At 45.3% G+C, this 26,111-nt stretch overlaps 1 protein-coding gene across 3 annotated transcripts; it reads right to left on the bottom strand.

The window, feature by feature from the left end:
* Positions 1 to 17,435: 17,435 nt before the first annotated feature.
* On the bottom strand, positions 17,436 to 25,865 carry NFKBIZ (NFKB inhibitor zeta). Of its 3 annotated transcripts, XM_015645151.3 has the most exons (13): positions 25,563 to 25,865; positions 25,006 to 25,145; positions 24,040 to 24,076; positions 23,843 to 23,946; positions 23,562 to 23,705; positions 22,957 to 23,474; positions 22,422 to 22,527; positions 21,944 to 22,090; positions 21,385 to 21,448; positions 20,608 to 20,777; positions 19,859 to 19,969; positions 19,603 to 19,770; positions 17,436 to 18,964 (listed from the first exon to the last, which is right to left on the bottom strand). In XM_015645151.3, exons 1-13 carry the CDS (start codon positions 25,795 to 25,797, stop codon positions 18,911 to 18,913), a joined length of 1,998 nt encoding a protein of 665 aa, XP_015500637.1. In that variant the 5' UTR covers positions 25,798 to 25,865; the 3' UTR covers positions 17,436 to 18,910. The 3 variants fall into 3 exon arrangements, with proteins under 3 accessions (XP_015500637.1, XP_015500628.1, XP_015500655.1); XM_015645142.3 differs by having other exon boundaries at positions 22,957 to 23,705; positions 25,563 to 25,864; XM_015645169.3 differs by having other exon boundaries at positions 22,957 to 23,705; positions 25,624 to 25,864.
* Positions 25,866 to 26,111: the final 246 nt, after the last annotated feature.

Raw genomic sequence — 26,111 nt, 5'->3', positions numbered from 1 at the left:
AACATATTCCAAGGAAATATACAGACATATGCAGTGTTTCTAATGTAGCCAAGTTATGAAAAAGGAGAACACTACAGGTCTCAAGTCAGTAATATCTTTCTTAAGACATAAGCTACCATAATCAGGCTGCATCTCAGGAGTATCCTCTTTTATATTTAATTTAAAAAATTTAATTAAAGTTATTTTCCCTTAGAATTTCTGAAAGGAAAATAAATGCTTGAAAGTGGGACATGGGGGTACTCTAAAAACAGAGGGGGGAAAAAAGCACTGCTCCAAATTACCTTCAGATCAAGTCATTCTCCTAAGCCCAGGTCCCAGCTAACCCTGGGTTAATACTGAGCAAGCAAGAGCAGCACTCTCTGTGAAACCATTCACTCTCCATTTATATGTCAGGGTGAGGAAGATGAAATGGGAAAAAACACAAGCCTATTTATGAGGTCAGATCTTCTTAAGAAACCAAGAGCTGGGTTTTTTTCTCCTTTTTTTTCTGTCTTTCATCTTGCCTTTCTTTTGTTGAGTGCTGCTTTGGAGCACACACGTTTACATTATCCACACTTAGGGCCCCCACTGGGGGCTCACAAAAATAAATATAGGCTTTAGTCAACTCACAGATTCAGAGGGAAGCCCAAGCCTGGGCTTTGAGGGCTTTGATCCACCAAGATTCAGCAGCAGGCTTGTGACAGTGCCAGACACAGCTGCTGAGCACGCAGATCTCACGGCTGGAGAAACATCCCTGCTGGAGGGGCAGTGAGGGCTTTGGCCAGGGTTTGCACACAGTGCCATGCAGACAGGGGGAAGCCCTGTGAGTCAAAATGGGTTCTTTCCCAAGGGCTGCTTGGGACATTTACAAGTCTAATTCTAAGTGTAGTTTACTCAAGCATGGCCGCTAGCGGAGCTGCAGGCACACCACCCCCTCGTGCTCCACCTCCACATCCCTCGGGCGATCATCCCAGTTCCTGGACATCTCTTGTCCCAGTACATCCTCATCCCCAGGCTCCAATCCAGTGCTTGAAAACGCCTCCACTGTCTGGGACCCAGCCCCATCCCTCGCTTCTGGGAGCCATGAGCCTCCCACACAACCCCTTTGCCACCAGCCATGACCCATCTCTGCACTCTGCAAGTGTGGATCTAGTGGAAAGGAAAAATAAAATTTGCCCTCGTTTTGTACATGGCGGAAGCGTTGTTGGACCCAGCAGTAAGCACACTGATGGACTTCTCTGAGCCACCCACAATACTCCAACAGGACTCGACCTTGCTGCCACCTTGTCCTCAGCAGGCCAATGTTCCCAGAGTTCAACTCTCAGGAGATAGTTCAGTGCTGTACAGAACTGTAGGCAGAGAAAAACATGAGCTCAGATCTACTGGTTGACACAAAGAAAGGCTGACAATGGTGGGGTACCCTGTGCAAGGGGCCCCGTCTGGGCTGCGGGAGACAAGAGGAGGGGGAGAATCCCAAATCAGGATCAGCACTTCTACAGGGGAGGGAATCATGGTGCTGGAAATAAGAATCTTACATCTTCCACCACAAACTGATCTTCATCAAGCACATTTCTGAGTGAGGAGGAAGTATTGGTATAAAACATGGTGGTCAGAAAAAAATCACCCAGAAAATTTTGGCAGACTAAGCAGAGTATATGAATCTTTTTCTCTGAAAACCCCATCAATGTCATTTGTCAGTCTTCTCAGCCCTCCAAATTGTTGCTGATAATTCTGTGTTTTTCAGCAGAATTAGTCATGCTGTAAATTGTTACACTTGAAATGAGACCCACAATCACCAGTTTATCATACATCTAATTACAACAAACCTAAGTATTCCACACTATATATACACTGTGGTGTTCATGTGCCAAACATCAAGATACAAAATACTTTGGAGTTCATATTGACGTCAGTTTTCTGCTTCAATCAACATTTACCTTTTAGGTCAATATATTTTTGTGTTTGCCATAACAGAAGCTAGACATGCTTATGCCTGTAACTATTTCATTTAACTCTTTCAGTGTTTGAAATAAAGTTTGTAAGGAAAAGGCAAAGCTAAATACAAGCGTGCAGTGGCATTGCCTGGCCTTTTGCTCAGTTAAAATCAGAAAAATACTATTGCAGGGCTGTTATCTGGAAGAATCACCTTGTTCTTTGCCAGCACTGGCACAAAATATACAACAACATTGCCAGTAATATTAAATACCAGTAATAGCCCACCTGAATAGCCGGGAGACAAACATTCAGTTATTAAAAGTGATGGTACAGAATTGCCTCATTAAGCCCAGTAGCTCACTGTTTACAATGGGCTAGTGCCAAAAGAAGAACACAGTTTTACAGCTTTTATTGCTATTGTCTCAGTGCATTGAAGTATCTGTTTTCAGATAACCTACAAAAAAACCCCAGTTTTAATCAACGTGAGGTATTTGAACTCTGTGGCCATCACTTGATCCACGATCAAATGATTTGATTTGAGCCCTGCTGAGATAAGTAGGAGAATGTAAAATTATCTGTTTGGTTTATACAACAAGTAAATTTATTATACCCTGCTGCTCTTGCCAGCATTACCAGTGCTGGCTGGAGAGCTGGTGGACAAAACATCTGCCTAGGGATGGATCATCTGTTATTATGAGTGCCACAAAGGCCGGCAAACCATGACCACGGGTGCCAATGGCTCCCTCAGCACTGCCATCCCAGGGAATGATTTTGTGTCTCCACACACCCAAGTTTAAAATGGGCTCAAGAAGAGTGTGTAGGAATGGTATAAAATGCGCAGGCACAAGGTCACATGTGCCCTGCCAAGAAGTACACACATATTCACATGGGAAGCTTGTTGGCAGGCTCACTCTCTTGCTTTCTCTCTCACATGTATATGTATATATGCATATATAAATATATGTATACATACATATATATGTGTGTGTATATATATATTGTTTTTTTGTTTTTTTTTTTCCAGGCCACAAGTCTTCCTGCAAGACTAGAATTGTCAAAACCCCTTCCACTGGCCTTGCTCTAAATTGTTGACAAGAGCAACAGCTGTTCAGGAAAGCGAGGAAAAGACATGTATGTACAGCAGGGAAGAAAAGGTATTCATGGAGAGAGGGGCAGAAGAACAGAGGACTTTTCATCATTCACAGGTAAAGCACACCATTATGGAGGAGCAGTACCCTCTAAATGAAGTAACCAGGAGTTTCTAGGCAGCTCCCTAACAACTGTTTGCCTACCTCCATTCCAGGAGTGGGAATGTTATGCCCAATTTCTCTCTGCAATGTGGGAACAGGGTGTTTCAGTGGCTGCCCACGTCCAGGACAGAGCCATGATGCCAACACTGGAACTTCTCTTGTGCAGCACCTGTTCTACACCTCCCTGCACTCACCCCCATCCCAATTACAGCTCCTCAAAGAAAAAGGGAGGAGGAAGGTCAGTGTGCTCCACTGCAGACTGAAAATAAAGATAAAAAAACATGCAAAATTGTCTATTAGTGCATGAAAGACAAACACTGTTTGCCTCACTGCCCAGTAACTCACTACCTTAATGGCAGAAGATAGACAATTAATAGTGTGGCTTCCGTGTTCAATCAAGTTGGGGGCTATGGCTTAAACCCACTTTAAAGAAACTAGGCCAATCATTTTATGAGGCGTGGGAATTGTTAAATTGGGCTACCCCTTCTGCTTTAAAACAATTGCATGAAGGCTGGTATTGTGGAGAGGCTTTAATGAAGGCCTTATATAGCTCTAGGTCAGGACATTTGCATTTGTGAAGATTACATTGAACACACAAGAAATGAAACAGCATGAACAAACAGAAATGTTTTCATCTTAAAAAAAAAAAAACACAACACATTCCATCCGTGGGAATATGGTACAAGGGACTGGGAAACAATAGTTTCTATTTCCAGCTCTGCTGTCAACTTTCAGGAGTCTGACCTTAAGCAAATCATTTTACTCTGGAACCTCATTTATCTGCCTCGGGTGTGTAGAGGCTCATTAGTACTCTTACTAATGAGCTTCATATAATCATATGCAAAGCACAGCATTTTAGTAGATTTTGGAAGAGCAGGATTTGAAAAGCCCTTTGAAATTCCTGATGATGTAGATACGTAAAAATCCGCCTCTTGCTTATGCTCTCTCACACACACTCTCTCTAGGTGATAAAGACAAATTCCATTAAAAAATTTCAATTCCCAAGCACAAACAGTGTAAACCCAAAGTCTACTTCCTGAAGTTTTATTACTTCTTTGGAATAACAGCACTAACATACTCAAAAGAAATACAAACAGCAGCAGGGTACTGCGGCAGTTCCTGAGCAGGCAATAAAAGCCTATACAAAGTTGAACTTTGGATTACATGCCATGTTGAGTTATTGAATTTGACAGGTTAATTTGTTCATTTCTTCAACCTGATGTATACATTCACTGTGTCCTTGCAGGTTTCCTCCTCTTCAGGTGTTGCTTTTAGACTTCTTGCCTCATTGTAGCCTCAGTAGTACAGAGGCAGTCACCTGCTCTGAGTGCAAAATTGCAAACCCGTCTTTTATTAAGCTAATTGATATAGATGGAAAAAACCCTACATGTCATGCCTACAGCCCAAAACCAAAGAGTTACCCTATTCCAAAAAGAGTGTCGTATTTTTTTGCAGTTATAACACTTAGTTTAATAAAATATTATGGCTTTACCTACAAATTTCATCCATCTTTTGTCCTTTTGTGACAACACCAAGATAAAAGCTCTGACTTAGTCTCCTCACTGGAAATAAGAGGTGTACAGGTTTGGACTGGGATATTTGCTTCATAGCAGCTCACACAGTGCTGTGTTTTGGATTTGTGATCAAAACAGGGTCGGGAGCACACTGATGTTTTAGTTTCAGCTGAGCAGTGTTTATACAGCATCAGGGGCTTTTCTGCTCCTCAGCCTGCCCTGCTTATGAGTGAGCCAGGGGTGTATCAGAATCTGGGAGGGGACACAGCCAGGACATCTGACTCCAGTTCACCAAAGGGATATCCCACACCTTATGCTGTTGTGCCTCCAGCACATGGGCACCGAGGAGAGACAGTTCCACCTCCACTCTCACAGGCAGAGGTGTGCCCTTGCTACTCAGGGAGATGTGCTCACACTTAAAATTAAATACTTTCCTGGAGAAGAAAAAAAAAAAATTTTGCTGTAGGAAAAGTGGCCAGAGCAGCCCTATATGAGGCCTCAAGGCTCTGGTGAGCCACAGTCACCTTGCAAGAATATCCCAACTATTTGAGAGTGGACTGTGTTGGAAGTTAATTGCAATGGTGGGGAAATTGTCCTGGTTTGTTTGGTGAAAGCTTTATGCACACCAATTATTTGCTTGGCTGGAGGCTTTGGGTGTTAAAAGTAAAGGGAAGTAATATTTTTGAGTGATAGAGGATGCAAACATCCCCTTGGCAACTGAGGTTTTGCTAGGGCAAGGAAGCAGCAGGAAGACCACCACTTTATAGGAGATCAAATCACATTTTTATCACTGATCAGTTTTCTACCATTTGTTTTTTCCTTGAACCTAATTGCATTACTTTGCATTTATCCTTGGGTAAGGCAAAGTTTAAAAGTATGTAAGATTCGATTTAAGAGAAATTAGGTCAGGCAAGGAGGTTGAAAGGCTTTAATTATAGCCTTGTCTTACCAACTAACTAGTTTTGCTCACCCTCTGCACTTGCTATAACCTCTCAGAAACACAAGGAAGGCCCTCCACACCCTTCTACAGCCAGTCAAAAATCCTCACCTCCCTTCACATCCCCACAAGGCTCTCAGGATTTCACCATATCAGCAGCAGATCTCAAACCACCACCCAGATCCAGCAGGCTTCAGTGCTCCTTGAGCCAGCATCGCTTTGCTTTGATGGGCCAAACTCCAGCACAGCCCCCTCACCATGCAACCTGGGAGAAGGTGGCTGCAGCCAGCTCCTTTTACCCATCACCTTCCTCCCTATGCTGCTGCTCTTCCATCCCCAAGCTGCAGGGCTTGTCTCTTTTAACGGGACCCCAAAGTTGTCCACGGGATCCAGCCTGTGAGCAGACATTGAAGGGGTCCAGGTTAAAAATAACCCCTTAAAAAGAAAGTGTGTGGGAAGAGTGACTGAGGCCATCCAACACCTGACAGAGCCATTGAGGTGGCGATGGGTGTGAGTGGGCATGAGGAAGGATGGGGCTAACCTAGAGTCAACTTGTATCTCTGGAGGAGTCAGAGCTGGGGTCCATTCCCACCACTTTCTAAAGCTCTCTGTCCTGCAAAAGCTGGCACCAATACTTGGAAACCTTGGATGGATCAGTGTCAAGCCCTCCTTGGTGGAGAGAAGTCTTTCACTAGAGGCAGGGCACTCTGTTCAGAGATACAGTCTTCAGGGAACAATGATTTTTTTTCCCAACCATGTGCTGGCACCTTGCCACCATGTCCCTCCCCAAAACAACGTGTTATTGGACCCCCCCAACACCAGCACTCATAAGAAGCTGTGTATGACTGACACAGGGACAGCACTGGAGCAGTCACCTGGACTGCTGCCAAGGGAAGCAGGCAAACCCAAGCATCCAGCATCCAAGAGAGAAGGTGATGCTGGCACCCAGCACCTCAGCAGCCTTTCCCAGAGAGTGAGAGGGGACATGGCAGAAGCCCTGCAGCCCCCACTCTGCCCAATACTGAGCTATCCCTGCTGTCTGTGACATCTCCTGGGAGAGGACTCCCTTACTACATCCATGCCACAGAGATGACAGCTGTACTATAAAGAAATGTCAAGAAAGTATTTAAGGCCTCTCATCCCCCCAGGATGGCTGTGCCAGTGCCACTTCTAATGCTGTAAAATGGATATGACCAAAATGGAGAGGAGATCACAGCTCCCCTTTGCCCACAGCAGAGAAGCCTCTCTTTCCTTCCAGACAGGAATGAACCAGTGTGGGGTAGGGCCATCAAAAATCCCCACACGGTTTGCAATTACCAGCACAGTTGTGCTGCCTACTTCTGGAGCCAGACCTGATGTTGGGGTGTTTCCCACCTCTCAGGCCCAGACAGCTAGCAGGCCCACCCACTCCTTCCTGAAGGGAGGGCTTGTTCCCTGCTGGGTGCATGAGCTGGCTCTACATGCATTTACATGTCTTCTGATAGCACCCAGAGAGTCACTCTTCCAACATCCCTACACCAGAGACACTTGGGAGTCTACTGTGATGTTGTGATGATTAACACCAAACTCAATCCCCATCAGGCAGACCTGTATCCCCGTGCCCGCCTCAGGAATTTGCACAGAGCTCCAGGCTGGGCTGTGTGCGATGATGAGCTTTCCCTTGCAGAACTAACAGGCTGTTTTTGCATTTTGGCCCTCCCCATGCACTCATACACACATTTCCACAGACAGCTTTGCAAGAGAGCACCTTGGGGTCTGAGAGCATCCTTCTGGTGCCAGCATCCCAGGCAAGCTCTTGCATGGACACAGGATGTTTTCTGCTCCTCTGAGGGTATGGAAGGGGAAGACAAGAGATTTTAAGAATGGGTCTCAACTTTCCCCACTGATGAAGATCTCTCACTGGCACCACTCTCTCTCCCCCTCCAAAACAAGGTTTAGCTCACCAGAAAGCAAAGGAAAGCAAAATGTGGAAGAGGAGCGTATCAGCAGGGAGTGCCAGGGCCCCAGCCTGGCAGGGCAGAGGAGAGCAAGCCGAGCCACGCCACCAAGAGCTCCCAGGTTCCCATCACCTCCCACCCTCTTCCGTCGGAGCAGGCGTGCCGCCCGCTCTGCCGTGGTGCCAAGGCCTCTCCCCCCACGCCTGCCCCTCCTGCTCCTCGCCCTTCCCAGCACACAGCGTGCCAAGGCACACAGGCACTGGGCTGCAGCCAAACACACGGGTTTTTTGAGCAAATTCATCCATCTTCTGCTCAGCAGCCCAGTCTCCGCTTCTGATGATCAATCTCACAGCCCATCCTCACCCCAGCCAGCATAAGGCACCTGTGGAAAAGGGCACCCTACACTGATGCTCCAGGGTTGCTTTCAAGGCCACTGTGTATCATACAATCAAAATGACCAGGTATTTCCAAGTCTGTTTAGTAGGGCCTTTTTCTCTGTTTAGCATGTGTCTTGTGGAGAAAAAGCCAAAGGCCATCTTTAACACAACTGGGAATGCACTGTGAGAGTGCTGCAGTTGTGACCTCTGTAAGAGCCAAGCGGGAATTCCTTCCCCACCACCACGGGTATTGCCAAGGAGCTACACACCAGAAGAGGCTGGTGGTACTAGAACTGCGATAGAAGGAAGGCTACTAGAGCTTCAGGGTCATTCTGCGTTCCTTTTCCCCTAAGGTACCTCCACATGGAATGAAGTTTCCAGCTGGGCTGACAGACTTAGAAGCTGAACTTCTGTTTAGCAAGAGAATAGGCCTAACACAAACTTCCCCACAGCTTTTTGATAAGGACATGACAGTCAGGAACCACACCTAAGGAAGCTCTTCCCGGGCTTGTTGCAGTGTGCAAGGTCTCTGCCAGCCTTGGCAGAAGATGGTGTTTTTGGGCAGAGAGGGGCTGTGCCATCCCCTCCACGGCAGCACACCTGGCAACAGCAAGCTCCCATTTCCTAGGGTACAGCTGGGGTACCACAGGGAGAGCTGGGCACCACACTCACTCTCAGGCATGCTTCTTCACAGAGAAATTTTCACATGGACATCTTGAGAGTCTGCTGAGATTTATTGTTGAGTCAACAACACATTGTGCAAGAGTGCTGTGAGATGTGGCAGGAGCTGGCAGCTGCCACGGCACTACGGAAGGGAAGTCAGAAAGCCGTGTCCCCCACTCCGAGATATCACAACATTTCCATACCTTATGTTATGCACCTGATGTGTTTTGAAGGGACAAGCCACCGGCGTACATCCTGGTGATCCAAGATGCTATCACTTTGTTAAGAGAAAGTCTGAAGATAGGCAGATATGGACATGCACGGATATCTTGCTTAAAAGAAAAAAAAGGGAGGGGGATAAGGTACCACTTTCTGTGGGAAACAGTCTCCCCACAGGAAGAAGTAGAGGTTTCTTTTAAGTGGGTTTATTTTTTTTTTTTAATATTACAAGAATTTTGTTATAAAGGAATGGTGTTTCACCTGCAAAACCAGAGTTCATTTTATCTCCTCCCACTCCTCATTAATCAACCTCAAAGAACGTTTTTACTATAAAGAGATACAATATTAGTTAAACTAATGACTTACACAGACAGAATCATTCCCTCAATCTTGCCGAGTGCTTGGAGCAAGCAGACAGGCCCTGAGAACTGACAGCTCTGGCTGGGGAGAACGAGGCTCTTGAAGGAAAGCTGCTTTGCAGATGGCTCCCCAGTACCAGCAAAACACCCTGGCCTCACCAGCCTCTGCCTCAAACTGCATCGATGAGGCACATGGCCTAGGCCATGAAGACATGGCACAGCAAAGAAAACACTTCTGGGTAAAACACAGACAGCAGTTGGAAATCTTCATGCTCCAGTTCTGGGAAAGGAAGGGAACACTATGGAAATTGCTGACCTCAGTGCTGAGAGGCTGGACGGCTGTTCTAGACAAAGCCCCATGTGCAGGTGGGCAGGAGGGTGAGCTGGAGGCTGTGCCCACCTTCAGCGTGGGTGAACAGAGAGACACAGGGGCTGCAGGACTGCTGGGACCAGCATGTGAGGGAGAGAAGGCGGCACTCAATTTCAGCAGTGGGTTATTACCAGAGAAATTTAGAGACTCAGATGGGAGAATAGATGAATTCTAGGCTCATCAACAAGGTTTATCTCTTTCAAGGTTTGACCACTTTTCCTTCATGTCCTAGTCTCCTAAGTTTCAATTTGCCATTTCTATGGCCAACACTTTAGTAGTAGCCAACACAAAAGGAAATGTGCTGGTGGTGCTACAAAGGAAAGCTGGTAGGATTTGCAGAAGTTAGAAAACAGTCAGGAGAGAAGATAGACACAGTGGTGAGGTGGAAACAGATTCAGTTCTGGGAACAGCAACACGGAGCACAGAGCAGAGTGGGGATGGACACTGAATGCTGTAGTAAATTGGTAAGCCTAAGCTCCATAGAGGTGGAGCACTCAAAGGCACCAGAAGAGGCAGGATCTGACTGTCCAAGCACAGAAACAGCGCTCCAAGTAGCACTGAGCAGAAATGGGGAAAGGGTTGGGCTGGATGGGGCTTTGAGCAACTTGGCTGTGTTCTTGCCCATGGCACAGGGGCTGGAACTAGGTGATCTTTAAAGTCCCTTCCAACCCAAAGCATTCCATTATTCTGTGGTAAACAAGTACCAGAGCTAGATCTGGTGGACTGAATACAATAAGATAGAGGCTTTTGGGAGCTGCTCAAGAAAAGGGTCACCAAAGAGTCATCTAGTCTTGAGAACAAAAACAGTTCTCAAAATGAAGGTTGTCAGCATGGAAGAGAAAGTTGCAAAGTGTATCCCACCAAAGGAACAGGGACACCAGCAGAGAAAAGAAACCAAAACCACTCTCAAAGCAAGAAATAAGAGGGATGGAGAAAGCTGGCCAGATAGAGGACATCAAAGAATAAATGCATAAAAGCAAACAGAAAAAAGAACAAAAAAAAATGAAATAAATTGAGCAACACTCTTCAGTGCCCAAAAAAGGCAGGTATGTAGGCTGTGAAAGAACAAGGCAAGAAGGACCTGGTGGCACAGGACAAGGCCAGAGGATTGCAGAAGGACCATAAAGGCTAACAGGAAAGGTCAGGAAGGATGATCCATGGTATCTATGCAATATACAAATGGATGGGGAAGCAGGAGTAGGAAAAGATGAGAGAATGGCCAAGACAAGCCAGAAGCAAAGCTAATGGATTTAACAAAGACACAGAGGAGTCTCTACTAATATGGCAACACTAATTAAGAGGATGTGGCACCAAGATATGATGGCAGCAAATAATTAAAGGTTGTTAGGAGGAAGTAATTTAAGGCTAATAGGAGACAGTAATTTATCAGGAGCCAACAAGAATAAAGAGTCCAGGAGCAGTAAATTCAACAATGGAGTAAAAATAAACAGGCAGAGCAAGAACCAGAGACACCAGCATGATAACAAGGACAATGCCACAGCAGTGCATAAAGTCTGTACACAAATGGTGAATGGCTGATGGAGTCCCAGATGGAGCTGTCAGACCTCCTCCCTCTCCTTATTCAAATCTTCCCTGAATACCCATCTGCACCAGAAGGCCTTTGGGATGATATCAAGCCTGTGATCAGGGAAGATGCATCTTTTTGAAGTAAGGCCCCTACTGCATTTGTCCCTGCACCTAGCATTTCAAACAAGAGCTCTTGGGGCAGAGATTGTCACAGGATCCACACCACATGGGGTGGACAGGGTGGGAATGGACACAAGGTTGGTGGAGGGTGGCAGCCACCAGTAGATCCTGAAGGAAAGGGACATTGTTGGGCTTGCAGAGTGCAGGCAGCACAAGGGAGGAGCAAGAGGTCTTCATAGCATGAGGTCTTCATAGCAAGAGGTCTTCATAGCTGCAGCCCCAGCTACAGAGTGACAACTGAGCTCTTACCTGGGGAGCAAAGGACAATCTTCCCATGGGAACAGGGAAACAGGAGTCCAGGCATCAACCTGGGAGCAGGAAGGCAAAAGGAGCTGGCTGCCTTCCCCACAGCTCTTGCTGCATCTTTACAGCACCTTCCTAGAAAGCACCTGAAGTTTATTAGCCATGTTCCTGGCGCTCCCGCCCTGTCCAGTTCACGCAAACAGGAGATGACTGCTATTGTCCCTGCAGCAAGAATACCTCTCACTCACATCCAGTGTCCAAAGCCAGCCAGACAGAAGTGCACACCCATCCCACTGCTCTCCACATCCAAGCTTGGAAATCCCAATCCTGAGCCCTGTCTGCTTCGAAGGGAGCGAGCGGCCAGCGACCGCACGTCGGCGGTCAGGTTTGCTCCAGCACTCCCTCCCGTCAGCTGTCCCCGGGCTCCGCCGCAGCCACCGCAGCCCAGCCTGCTCTTCCAGCTGGGGACGCGAGGCACAGCAAGGAAGGGCTGCCCTGGAATCAAGAGACGCGCCTTGAGACATGGATGCAGAGAGCGTGGGAAAGAAGCTAACGACATTCATGTTCATCAGAAGGCAGATAAAACCACTACAATAATAAAATTTCATTATGACAGCTAAGGAAGAAGAAACAAAAATTCTTTGTTTACTGTGTCTATAATAAAGTACAAAGGTACCTGCCTTTGCACTACTGGTTGCACAGACAGGTTTCAGCCCTAGGTGAGGACTAGAGCTCGCTGGAGCGTTGTATGTTGGTTTCCAAGTGGCAGATCAACCCTTCGCAGTGTTAACTCAACATTGTGCCACAAGGTACATGCAAAACACCTTTCCTGGGGTCCTTCTCCTTAGGGAAACAGAGAGCAGAGATGGCAAGACTTACTAGTTCATACAGATGCCAAGATTTATGGATTTATCAAGAAAGAGAGAGGACATTAGCGTCCTCACCAACAGCCAAGGAATGTGCTTCATCCCCATTAGGCACGGGAGAATCCACATTGGCAGTCATTCTCACTTCAGAAAACCATCAGAAACCCAACTTTTATTCTTCACAGTGCTTTGGTTTTCACTAGTGTATTCAATTTGCAAATTCAAGAGAATAGCATGGGAAAAGTTTCTATTTTTAACAAAAGAAGGTAAAAACATCTAAAGTAATGAATTACTTCTGGATAAAAAGATTCATCTTCTTGAAAGAGTTTTGCTGCCTTATGTACTCCCACACAATACATTTTACATACTTACATTTTGCATGCATATATATACATACAATTCTCCTACAGAATACAAAAATAAATTGATCCATATTATGAACTTACTCTACATATGCATGTTTTTTATTCACAGACATGTGTGAGAAAGTTTGAGAAAATGAATAACCATAGCAGCCTGAGACTAGAGCCAGGGGCTAGAACAGAAGTGGATAAAAGCTGTGTAAAAATAAAGTAAAATAAATAAATAAAGCAGCAAATCATCCTGTCCAATCTGCTAACTTTTAGAGTATCTTTTTCTCCTTCCATGTTTATTTTTGTTAAGAGAGGTCTGTCCATCCCAAGCAGCAGAGCAGCTGACCCAGTGGCACAGTTACTTCCTGATGAGTCACCCATGTCCTGAGCACAAACTCCACACCTCTATCCCAGTAGGAAGACTTATTTCATACAGAGCATATCCATCAGAGCATTCATGATGATGTCTTAAGTGTAGTTAAAAAGCTCAAACCACTAAGACAAATGCTTATTCCTCAGTTGGACTCATCTCCCCTTTTTTATTTCTTAAGAAATCCATTAATGACCAACCATATTTCATGACCAGTCTTTATATTGATTTTGCCTGACTTAAAGGTTTCTCTAGTTTTGCCTCAAGTGTTCACAAAATGCAGTGAGTCTAGAGTCATGGGTCTATCTCAGAGTTCCCTTCCATCACAGCATACTCAATTTGTGCTGGTGCAATTTTTTCTAGTCTAGATCTGCTTTTTCTCCTCCTGTTCCAGCAATCAGGGCTTAGAAAGATTGAATTTTTCAGGTGAAAAAGCTCATTTTTGAGGCATTGTCCAATAGCTGCTCCAAACACCCTGGTAATTCTAGCAGTAAGCAAAAGTAGTATCACAGGCAGTGTCTCCAAACTGAGCACGCAAAACATGTGAACTCAACATGAACAGAAGGATCATGAATGACCAACAGATCAGTCATTACTCATTGTGTTATTTGGCAAATTTAGAAAGAGCAGGCATCTAGAAGGATAATTGCAAGCCTGCACAGACTTTGGATAGAGCTCCTGTGGTTCTTTGAGCATCTTTAAATGTCTTTCCTTCTCCCTGCTTCAGATTTCTTATCTAGTTGATGGGACTAGTGATTACTACTGGCTTTTGAAGCCACCTGGAAATCTACTGATGAATAATGATAATAGCATGCTACTATCTTGATGGTTTTTCTCAAATTGCTCCTAAAATACTTCCCCTCAAAATGAATGTGGGCTGTCACTGGTGACCCAGTTCTTACTCCTCCATTGTATACCCAATTGTAGCACAGGGCAAAGGATGGAGGTAGCACTATAAGCACCTCGGGATTTTTCATCACTGTGACCTCAAACTTCCAATTCTTCTTATAGAAATGCCAAATTAATTGACATCACCAACTGGGATGCTTTTAGTGGAGTGGAAGTTCTTGGGCAAGAACCTGTGTTCTGCCTGTGGATAAACAAGATGTACATGCTCAGCTCTCCAGGGTTTACTGGCTAGCCATGAATAGCAGTGTTTACAGAGACCCTGTCCTTTTTTATGGCCTGGCTCTGAAGATTATGGGGCAGCTCTGGGCCTTCCCACAAAAGCCTCTAGATAGACTGAAAGCTGTCCTAAGCAGCCATGGACTGAGTTTGTGGTTCAAGTTCTACCTCTCTCCCAGACTGAGTCAATGGAAAGAACTCAGCACTGCTGAAGAAGTCTTTTATTTGAAGTCAACACACAGCATTTGATACCATGACCTACCTTAAAAAAAGATGGTACCCACTGTGGTACCAAAAAGTCACCTATGTGGCCCAGACCATCTGAACAAAACTACAAGCTTTCATTAAGTGCATGCAAAAACATCTCTGCACTGCATCCACAAGACAGTTCACTCAGACTCCTCAGTCTGCCTTGCAGCCCAGACATGTCTACAGAAGCAATATGCAACTCCTTTCAATTGTCTGCTCCCCCTTCTAAATCTAGAGCAGCACCTTAGTCATCTTTCCCTCAGGCCTTCTGACTAGCAAAGAAGAAGAGAAAAATTCCACCAGAAACTAAGGGAAAAAACACGTGTGAAGTATAGGTTGGTAAGCACAGCAATCACTTTCTCAAAACAGCCTAGATCCCATTTTCAGAGCTAAGAGTAGGGATTATCAGGTAAAACAAAGATTTATTGAGACAGCCTCAATCACAAAAGCTGAAAACAAACAGTCACTAAGAAAACGTAGCCCAAGATATTTTACTCTTCTCCAGCAAGACTGAGATAGGTACCTGAAGAAAAAAAAAACAGCATCTAAACTCCACTATTACAAGAGAGACAACCTCAGGTGTAGGACTTCTGCACTAATGTGGTTCTCAATTCCATTAGTGCTGCCTTGAGACTTTTTTGCTACCAGGAAGCAGATCTAAAGAAATACTGCCAAGAACAGTCAGGAAATTTTGCCAGGAAAGGAGCTGACCACATAGCTCTGTGTACAAATGAGCATTGCCTCCCAAGCCATCAGTATCTCAGGCCAAGAATATCTCCAAACACTCAAGAAAAGTAATAGATAACAATAGAAGGATTTGAATGTGTTGAAATACCAGGTCAATTTTTGGCATATACTTAATTGCAGGAAGCTGTTCTTTCTTTATGTGTTCAGCACACTTTAATCATCCTCAGCTCTTCCCTTACACAGAAGGGCATATATATTTTTAAAAGAAAGGCAACCAGACAAGCAGACTATCAGGTAAGAAGAACAAGCACTTCATGTCTTTGCAGTCAGTTCTACCACACCCAACCTCTGTAAGAATGTACTTCCTGACTATGTTTTTTTGCTTTCTGATAAAAATATAAAGTGAGCAATAAATGCTGGAAATGTACATTTTCCATCTCCAGAAGCAGAACACGTTTCTTGTAAATCATGGATTGCCACCTTCCACAACTCCAGTCAGATGAGTAGCCCACAAAAATCAAGAAGCAACCCTTCACTGAAGTTTGGCTTACTTAGACAAACAAACCAGAAACATCCTGGGAACAAAGCACCACATGTCTCAATATTCCTACTCGGAACCAAGCCAGAGTCTTCTGTCCCTACTGCAACCAGTGAAATAAATGGTGAGCCTACATCCACATCAGTAAAAGCTATTCAGCACTTTCTGAGAACCTTAAGTTATCAGGGAAACGCTATTAGCCTGCTAAACATTTTGTGGTACTTGGCCTTCAGTAAAAAGGAATTGCTCCTAATAGCTGGTTAAATTGGGTCAGATATGCCAGACCTTCCCAAGATCATAGGAGAGAAAAATGAGCCAGTTAGAGCAGGGATGCTTTCTTGTGAAATTACCTACTGAACTCTCCAGGCAATGAAATTACGCTCCAGGCAGATGAAGCCTAGCTTCAAACACTACAGCCTCCCTCCCACTAGGAATTTTCTAACTTGGATACCAGGAGTGCCCCTTCCAGAAGGGCACAAGTGAAACAGAAAGCATCACACTGCTTGCTAAATGCCTCTCACCTACTTCGTGCTCAAGCACTGGCTGAACACGTGCCAATGCTCTGCCAGCCTTACAAACCCAGCGTACTTAATCCCGATGTGAGATGACTCAATGCTTCCCAAAAAGGAGTGCCAGGCAGTCAGATCAGGCTGATCTGAAGGGCCAGAACATCTCAGCAGCAGTTCTTTTTCCTGTGTAATCATCTCTTATAAAGAAAATTAAAATTAACCAAAAACAGTGCTATCAGGATCCTTGCACGAATAAAAAATATTTGAATATACATGTTGAAAATATAAAAAAACAAGGCAAGGTCACTTGCAGTGAGAGATGCAGATGACAGCATCTTCAACACAATCTAGACACAATTAGTTGTTCACATAAAGAGGTGCCATATCAACTTTGCATATCCTAATAAGAAATTCAGTTGTGTTGCCTGTTGCAGACTGTGTGTGGTACCTTCATCAATAGCTTCCAGCTCTCGTGCTGGGAGTGAGCTCATCCCCACTCAAGTTCTCTGGCCTGTCATGGCTCTGCAGGACTGTCCTTGTTTGCTGCTCCCTGCAAGAAAGCTCCTTCACACCTCTGGGCCTCTTCCAATTCCCACACTTTCACGCTCACCACAAGCAGCAGAGCAAGGCAGGGTGGAGAGCAGGTTCACACAATGACATAGAAACCTTCTCAGCTTCTTTTCCTTTCGATCCTAATGCTTCATTCACTTTTATCTCAGCTACTGCCATCTCTCCTGCTCCATGCTCATCTGGGACAGGCTGTGATGACAGCTCTTCCCCCTGCAGGGTCACTGCCACATCTTATCACCATTTGTGAGGCAGACAGCCCATCCCCATGTGTATGGCCCTACTTCCTAGCACAGACTGCTCCCTGTGCTAGGATGACACTCGTGCCTGAGCTGCCAGAACTGCGGACCAAGGCAGGAAAGTCATGGGGAGAATGTAACAGATTCTGTAATTGTCAGAACTGCTATTACTCTTTTGAGAATGCAGGGACAAGTGTTCAGGTTCCAACCTGCTGACTATAAACTCGATTTGGGGCACACCTACCAAATTCACAGACAACACAACTGCAAAGTGCATGACCCAGAACACCAGCATCAAACAAGAGAAAGCATAAACAGCTGGATGGTAAAACTTCATCTTAGCAAATGGCTTTTCAGACTCACACTATTACCATGCTAAATCAGTTTTACCTCAAGCTTGACTTTACCATCGTTATTTGTATCACACACAGGAACCACCAAAACTGAATTAGCACATTTATTCAAACACAAGTTACACATAACCCTTCAAGAAATACATTGCAACTAAGCCTTCGCATATCAGATTTTTTTCATTTAGCTTGTCTACAAGACATACTTTGGCAAAACAGCAAAATCAGACTAATTAAATGGTTACAACAGAGAACTGCATGTGATGAAAAAACAGTTTAAGAGCAAAGACCATACAGAGAACATATTACTGGATTACAGCCCAGCATGGATCATTCAGGAAGTGATAGGAGGAAGTTTCATCCAACAGAACACAAGTATACAGCATCATTAGTATACATTTTCCATTAATAATTATTAAAAAATAGAAAAACTGTTAACTTCAAATATTACTTTGCTAGCCACTATACCTATAAGGTAAAACCATAAATGGACTAACTCTGCTTCGGAGGTGGAAAACATTAAGTCTCTAGAATTAACTAGAGCCCAATTCAGCAAGCTACTTATGCATGTGCTTAAGCCCCACCAACACCAGTAAGGCTTACACATGTTGAAGTATTGTAATTAACATTGAGAGATTTCAGCAAGCATCAATGGTGAAGCGCATGCCAAACACTTGCACTGAATCAGGATCATATCCTTTAAAGTACAAGTTACATGCACACTATAAAAATCATGATCCACCTCTCACAATCTATTGTTCTATCACAAGAAAAACCCCTACTGGGTGTGAGAAAAACTGACACAGTCCCCTGAAAAAGCACAGCTTTTCATGTTTTATTAACAACTCCAAAAGTATGCACAAATCAGTGCTTGGGACAATCTGTCTTAACTCTACTTTCCATCCTCAGTCTTTCAGAACAACAGAATTTACCCAATTTACACCAGTATAGTATTAAAACTCTGCATGCAATTTGCAAATTCAAGATCAAGGAACTTGTTTCTTCAGATCCTTGTCCAAGTGATCAATAGATTCTTAGAACTATACAGCTGTACAATAATGTCAGTGACTATATACAATCCCACACAAGATACTGGAACAAAGCCACAAAGTTACATAAATAAATGTTCAACTTCAAAAATATTTAATTTCTCTTGCATTTTTTTTTTGTGTTGCAAAACACAACGATCTTTGCAATTTTGACCTGCATCAGCCCTCTCTAAAATTAAAGAAAAAAAAACCTCCCATAGAATTGCCCTTGTCTAGAAGTTATCTGCATGGCTGTTTAAATAAAATCAGTCTTGCCATAGCTATGAAATACAGGAAGCCAGGAAAATGTTCCACATACTTGGGAATGAAGCATTCCCTTTTGGTTGAAGGAATTTGATTGTTGGGTTTGGGATTTTTTTATTCTTACGTAACCCACTATATAATAGTGAACAAAATACTTTTGTTTCATAGAAACAACTAACATTTGCCCACACCAGGCAAATGCTCTATTTACAGATTCGTTAGGACTGCCTGACTGACAGTGAGTGTAAGATGCTGAACTCCAAGAAATATGGAGCCTAAAACGGCGACACTCTCTGCTGAATCGCCTTCCCTTTGAGGATACGTCTTATCTGGAGAAGAGAGAAAAGACAAATACATCAGTCTTGACGTGACTCACAATCTGAAAAACTCCCACCCTAGATCCAGTTTTGCATCCATTTATCCAAGCCTCCTTGTTCTGAGTCCTGAGTTGAGTCACACCAGAAATGATCCCACTTTACAGCATTTGAACCAATAAAAGGCAACAGTCAGCAACTCAGCTGTGCTGAAGTTACTAGTCTTAGGTCAGCAGTCAGTTTTTTCATCAAGTAGGAAAAAGGGATTTCTTCATCTGTTACTTGGGCCTAAGAACTGTCACTACTAATTCTGACAAGAACAATAAAAGCATGAACTCAGGACATACTGAGATGAGCAAGAGAAGTAGTATTGACTCCAGTATGTTGCAGGGTTACAGAGACAAAGCCTATCTTGACAGGTAAAAGCTTTTGAGATGGAAACAAATAAAAGCTGCATGTGAAACCTAAAATTTCAGGCCTGTATATTCTGCCTGATCTTGACATTGAAGCTAAAGATCCAAAGAATAAAATGGTATTTGCTAAATCTTTTCCTTGAAAGCTGCAACTCAAAGCCAACGAAACTCCTGGAGTGGAATACAGCTTTTGTGTGGACAGGGACAGATGGAAGGAGAGGGCTGCTATGAATTCCTTACCTGTTCCCCTACAAGGCCATCAGGAACCAGATGAACTGGCTGCTCATTCTCCAAGTTCCTGGCACTGGGATCGGCTCCCTTGCGCATGAGCAGGCGCACAGCATCCAGCTGGCTCACGCGGTACTGCAGGCTGGCAGCCACGTGCAGGGCTGTGTTGCCGTTGTAAGCCTGGGGACCACAAAGCAACTCCATGAGGGGAAAGTGGGGGCTTGAGCCTCTCTTTTTCTATCTGCTTTATGAAAGAAAATCATCATACCTTTGCATTAACAAAAGAGAGATAGTTGGGCAGCTCCAAGAAGAGACGAATGAGCTCCAGGTTTGCTTCTTCTGCTGCCAAATGTAAAGCAGAGCGACCACTTTTGCGATCCTATCAAAAAAGAAACTGTTTAGTCTTCCCTGCAGGTGCTTCTCCTATCCAGGGGGAACATGCAGACAAATAAAAATAGAAAGCAAAGTAACTGCAGAGTGTTGAGCAAACATACTTGCACTACAATTCATCAAAAGTGAATCTGAATATATATATTTTAATATCAACATCTAACAAACAATGGAACATGATCTCATCTGCAGGTAAGCTTACATAATGTAATATTTGATATTTTGGCTAAGTAATGGTCTGGCACAGCACAGCCCTGAACTGCACAGGTAGGCAGTTTTTTAATTAAAATTTGCAGTTCAAGAGCAAGGTGTCATCAGCACCCTACTACTATGGGTATCTCAGAGTGCTCCAAACATATTCTTACTTTTACAACATTACCCACTGCAGTCAGCGCAGCATCATTCTTAGTCTAGAGATGAGACAGTCACCTCCCTCTTTCCCCAGGGTTCATTTGCATTGATAACACCTTGTTCTGAATAAATACAACATTCTCATCCCATCTGGATAAATTAAGCTTTCAAATTAGTCTACCTCTTTTGTAATAAAAACAGTGTGGGAGAAAGGGACATATCCTGCTTCCACATTCTCTCTGATTCTGGCACTTCAGACTAAGGCATTTCACTTACTTTCGCTTCAACGGAGGCTCCCATTTGTATCAGGATCTTGATGGTTTCTACCAGGCTCTTGTTTCTCAGCAGAAGCTCCTGGACCTCAGGGGAGTGAGGTGGCTGGCAGTTCTGCAGTTCATGCAGCACAGCATTATGGGCCACAACTGCACAGTGCAATGCTGTCAAACCTGAACATCCAAAAAAAAATAAATCATCACAAATGAACAAACACAATACAGAAGTATTGACTGGATGCTTGTTTCAGAGCTTGGATAAAGGAGCTTCTATCCCCATGCAGCCCAGGGATGGTTCCATATTTATAGGTGACAGTGACTGGTCCCAAGTGGCTTGAGATCTGCACTGTTCATCAGCAGAAGAGTAAAGTACCAGCCTACTGTGAGCTCTCAGCCAGTAGATGATGAAAGAATCAATATTAAATATATTTTTAACTATATGTCAGAAAGAGCTGTATTATGGAGGAAGGATCCAAACAGAACAGCTTCCTACTTGCCAGATTCTGGCTTCTGTGTCCACTGACACAATGCTGGCACTCCAGTGTTTTAAATAATGGCCAGTTACAGCCTGTGCTCTCCATGCCAAACACAGCAATCACATCTAAGAGGAAAGAGGTCTTTACAGACACAGACTAACCACATTCATTTCTGACAGATATGTCAACTGTACCTGTAAATTTCCATCTGAAAAAGAAATATTGCATTTTATTGCATTCCCATCAATAGCTATAAAACATTGTACTATCCAGTAACTCTGTAAATCATAAACTTAACTACTCACCATCATAGTTTGTTGCCTCGAGGTCCACATACTGATTGCTTCCCATGGCTCCCTTTTGGATTGCCTACAGAAGTGGGAACAGGTACACATTTAGGTCTTATCCAAACCACATACTGCTTCAAATTTGTTTATTGCCTTATTGCAGGAACTGTAATAAAGTTGCAATAAATAAATTCCTGGAAATGTTCAAGGTCAGGTTCAATGGGCCTCTGAGCAACCTGGTCTAGTGAAAGGTGTGCCTGAGCACAGCAGGGGGGTTGTAACTAGAAAATCAAGTCCTCTCCAACCCAAACCATTTGATGATCCTATGACTAAGAGGAGACTTACTGTTTTGGTTTGGTAAACTAGAGGATTCCCCCAAAATTACTCCAAAACGTTGTGGAGAACCTTAATGAGAAATTCAGTCCCGCTTTAAGCTCTATGTGTAGACAGACTCACAAGGCTACCCAGAGAGAAAGATAAAGGAAGGAGTGTTTCCCAACACAGAGCTTCCCAACGGAGCTAATGCCAAGGCTAAGAGTCAACGGCCAGGGCAGAGCTGTGCCTGCCTGGCTCTTACCTGGAGGACCTGGGCATGCCCCTTCTCAGCGCAGACATGCAGCGGCGTCCTGCCCCAGCAGTCTGTGGTGTTCACTTGAGCCCCCAAGCTAACCAAGTCCTGCACAATGAGATGCTGATTGGCAGCCACAGCAACCTGGAAAGCGCTCTGCAAACATCAAGAAGAAAATTTAAGCTATTAGTCATCTGATCTCTAACAGGAAAGAGCAACTAAAACAAATAAAAACTCTAGCTACCTGGTATTATTTAAGCAGTGATTATGAATACTAGGAAGCCAGGACAAATGAAGCAGAGCACATAGTTTTACCAGCTCAAGGTGATCCCAAGAAGTATTAATAGCTCAAGGTTAATATTAGTATGCAGGCTAAATCTTGGGGTTAATATTAAATAAGCATTTCACCACATCTTTCCCAAGGTTCAGACATGCAGAAGCATTCAGGTGCACAAAGCAGGTGCAAACATTTTTTTCAGAACCTCACCTGGCCATTGTGCTCTTTAATATCCAGCATGTGCAGGGCAGCCATCTTCCTTGCAAGAACATAGGAGAGTGCTCGACGGCCCTGGGCCACAGCGATGTGGAGGAAGCTGCAGGAGCGAGGGGAACAGAGTTACACCACCAGACATAAACCAGGGCTCAAGACAGCAGAGAACCAAATGTATAGAAAGGGTGTTACACTGCCAGCTTCAAACCTTCTCTGTGGTTTGAAACTAAGACAGGAACATGGGTATTTTCTCACCAGGGCAATTTAAAGCATCTAAATTAGAATGTTTTCCTCCCCGTTTAGCCAAGCCTAACAATAAGCACCTGAAATTAGAAAATTACATCTACTCCAGTGTGCTGGAGCTCTGCATTGCAGCCATCAGCAACACCACACCTTTCACTTGATCAGCCAAACCACTGCACTTGTGACACAAATATTGCTATTGAACTGCTTCACTATAACCCACAGTCTGCCAAAACCCAAACAGAAACATTCCCCAACCTCCCACAGAAGAAAGATAAACAGCACTCACGTGTCTCCATCGGCATCTTTAGCAAGGAACTGGTCTTGAGAGATGTTAGCCAGTTTGTTCTCCTCCTGTTCCACTTGCCATTGGAAAAATGACTTGCCCAGCTGCGTCGTGCTTCTGGCAATGTTTTGGTCAGGCAGAGAGACATTCAGAGCAGCCAAAGAGACGCTGCGCTCCAGACTACCACACAGGTTGCTGAAGTTGAGGGCGTGAGGGGCAACCTCGGCCTGGGGGTGGGCACTGCTCAGCGGCTGCAGGGGACTGGAGATGCTGTCCGAGCCCTCCGAGTCGTTCAAGAGGGAAGAGAAGCTCTGCGGCGGGCAGTACTGCAGCTCGTGGCTCTCAAAGGTGTTCTGCTGGTAGGCAGGAGACTGGTCACTGGCAACAAATGGCCTGTAGTCCAGGGAGGCATCTGAAGGGTAACTCTGTGATAAATCTTGGTTCTGGGATGCAGGGAACTGGTAATGCTGTGGTGCATCGAGCATGTGCTGGCTGGTGTGGTCTTGGAACGCTTGGTACTTCTGGGATGGGGAGAAAGCCTGTGTTCCTGGGCTGTCCTGGTACTGCTCATGGGAGCCATGGCTGGAGGCTGAGGGCAACCAGCTCACCTGCACCGTGTTCAGGGAAATGGGGCTCGACTCGTTCTTGATGTTTATAATGTTCTGAAGCAGATCAGAACTGCTGTCATGCTTTGGGTCAGTTTTATGTGTCTCCTCCATGCTATCCATAGAAGTTGGTGTCTGGGGTGGGGTCTGACAGGGGGACAAAAAAAAACCAGCAAATCAAAGCAAGCCCCAGAAAATTAGAAGTATAGGAGGTATAGTTGTACCTGGTAGTTTCTGATCATACAAAGCAAACTGAAAAATAAAGGCACAGAAAACAAACTTACCAGGAGATGTGGGTGAACATTTGCTTGGCGTTTGAAAGAAGGTCCATCAGAAAGGAGTTCAGGAGCCTTTCTTTTGCCACTGTGGCTCAGTATGCTCTTCAGCTCTGATGAAAAGAAAATAAATTTAGAATCCATCTGGAGGTTACTCTTACAATTGATTTAAAATTATGCAGGATATGTATTTAAAAATGGTGTACCTGTGTATGGTTCATAGTTCACCAATCCTCCTTGTGCCTGTTAAGAAAAATCCAAATTTTTCTGTTATTATAATGTCATTTCTGGGGGGGGAAACAAACAAAAACAAATAAACAAAGACCAAAAACAATCCACCTTCCCCCCAAAAAAAACCAACAAGAAAGCAGCCATAACTTCCTTCTATAAACATAGAATATACTTTAGAATAATTCTAGCATGTGGTTGTCTAACCCTAACTTAATTGCTTTTAATTAAGATTAGAAAATGGAAATACTTTAATGAAACTTAAGTAAAACCCACTGTTTTTCTTTAGGCCTTTCCACCCATTTGTTATAATACCACAAAACTCAAGAAAACCTAGAGAAAGACACTATTCCTTCCAGAGACCTGAGGATTTTTTTTAAACATAAGTAACCCAGCCAATTTTACACTTCTTTACTGCTGTGAACATTTCTATGCAAAAAATTTTCCTCTGACAACACTTATCTGGGAAGCTTTCAAACATACAAGAAGAATCTAATCAAAAATACCCTTTAATCTTCTCATAATTTCCTATAATTTTTGTCTTTTCAGACTGAAAGGGCCTACCCTTACACTGTGTGCTTTGCACAGAGAGGCGTAATAGCATAACAAACAAATCCGAGAAGAATCCCTAACCCTTCCAATGCATGATCTCATTCCAGTCAACACGGAATTTCTGTGGTTTCGCAACACAAATCTATCTCTATCCAGACTCCCTTTGGAAACTAAAGCTTAGTAAGAACATTTTTAAGTGCCTCCTTCTCTCATGGTAAGCCTTCTTTCTGATTTCTTCCCAGCTGTATTTTTCCATTATGTGTTGAAAAACACCTATTCCATCCACAGCAGATAAAGTAGAAGCTCATTTCTAGCGGTACCACAAAGGGCTCTCTTGCCAGCCTCAGTAACCATTAAAATCAAAGCCCTAAGTGCAGAGAGCTGCCGCTTACCTTGCTTTCCTCGGTGGCAGGACCCGAGGACATCTGTTTGCTGCTCCTGAAGTGCAGCAGGAGCTCCTTCACGGAGTTCTTCACACGGACCCCCTGGAAAGGTCCTCTGTGCTGCTTTCCGCCCCCCATGTGTTGTTCAACTGTGGAGACATGAGAACAAAACCCGAACTTAAGCCACCCATTTGGTTAACCTTTAACAAATAACAAACGAAGAAAAAAACCCCAAACAAACCAGGAGCTCTTGCGGAAAGGCACCTAAATCCTGGTTTAGCAGAGAGGAGCCAGGGATCTGCCCCGCGTACCCTTCGCCGTCCCTCGGGCGTGCGGCTCCTCCGCCGCCCCGGGGAGCGCCCCGCCGCTCCGGCTCCACGGATGGAAACACCCCGGCACCGGGCGCGGAGCGCCGGCCAAACACAGCCGCTGTTCAGCGCTTCGGCCTCTTTCCCTCGCAGAAGGGCCAGCGGCCGGCATCGTCCCCGAGGGGACGGACGAGACCCGCGGCTCCGCGCTCTCCCCGCCACCCCCCGGGGCCGGGGCCGCCGCGGGACCCGCCGTACCTTGCAGCGCGGGGCGGGGGCCGCCCCGGGGGTCCCTCCGGCCGCCGCCGCGGCTGCTCACCGAGAGGTCCGAGTCGGATCCCGGCGAGCCGGGGGCGGAGGAGTGCGCCGGCGAGCAGCTCCCCTCGCTGGAGTGGGGCGAGGCCCCGTAGAAGTAGGCGAGGTTGATGGGGCTGCTGAGGGCGCCGCCGTCGCCGCCATCGGGCGCCGCGTCCCGGCTGCTCTCCACAATCATGGCTCTGCGGCGGGGCGGGCAGCGGGGGACGGCGGGCGGCGGAGCGGGAGCGGGCACGGCCAGGGCTGGGCGGGCGGCACGGCGGCTCTGGGGGTGCGGGGCCCAGGCCGCGCTTATACCGGGTCCGCCCCCGCGGGCGGGGCCGCGCCGGGCGGGGCCGCGCTTCCCGTAAGGGCCGCGGGAGGAGCCTGCCCGGGAGGGCCTTGCCCCGGAGAGCCCCGGTGGGAATCGTGGCCAGGAGTGCCGCCTCACGCCTTATCGTCCAGGCCGGCCCCTATGGGCTTCGCAGAATAACAGAATATCCCGGCTTGGGA

This window comes from Parus major, chromosome 1 (assembly GCF_001522545.3).
Source record: "Parus major isolate Abel chromosome 1, Parus_major1.1, whole genome shotgun sequence".
NCBI lineage: Eukaryota > Metazoa > Chordata > Aves > Passeriformes > Paridae > Parus > Parus major.
This window is presented reverse-complemented; position numbering and strand designations above follow the sequence as displayed.

What these genes read in the sequence shown, in the direction of transcription:
- NFKBIZ (XM_015645142.3), bottom strand. Translation starts at nt 25,797, where the DNA reads ATGATTGTGGAGAGCAGCCGGGACGCGGCGCCCGATGGCGGCGACGGC. An exon ending in AAAGATGCCGATGGAGACAC is followed by an intron (nt 22,528 to 22,956) that starts GTGAGTGCTGTT and finishes TCGCTCCTGCAG; the next exon opens with CTTCCTCCACATCGCTGTGG. An exon ending in TTAAAGAGCACAATGGCCAG is followed by an intron (nt 22,091 to 22,421) that starts GTGAGGTTCTGA and finishes TGATGTTTGCAG; the next exon opens with AGCGCTTTCCAGGTTGCTGT.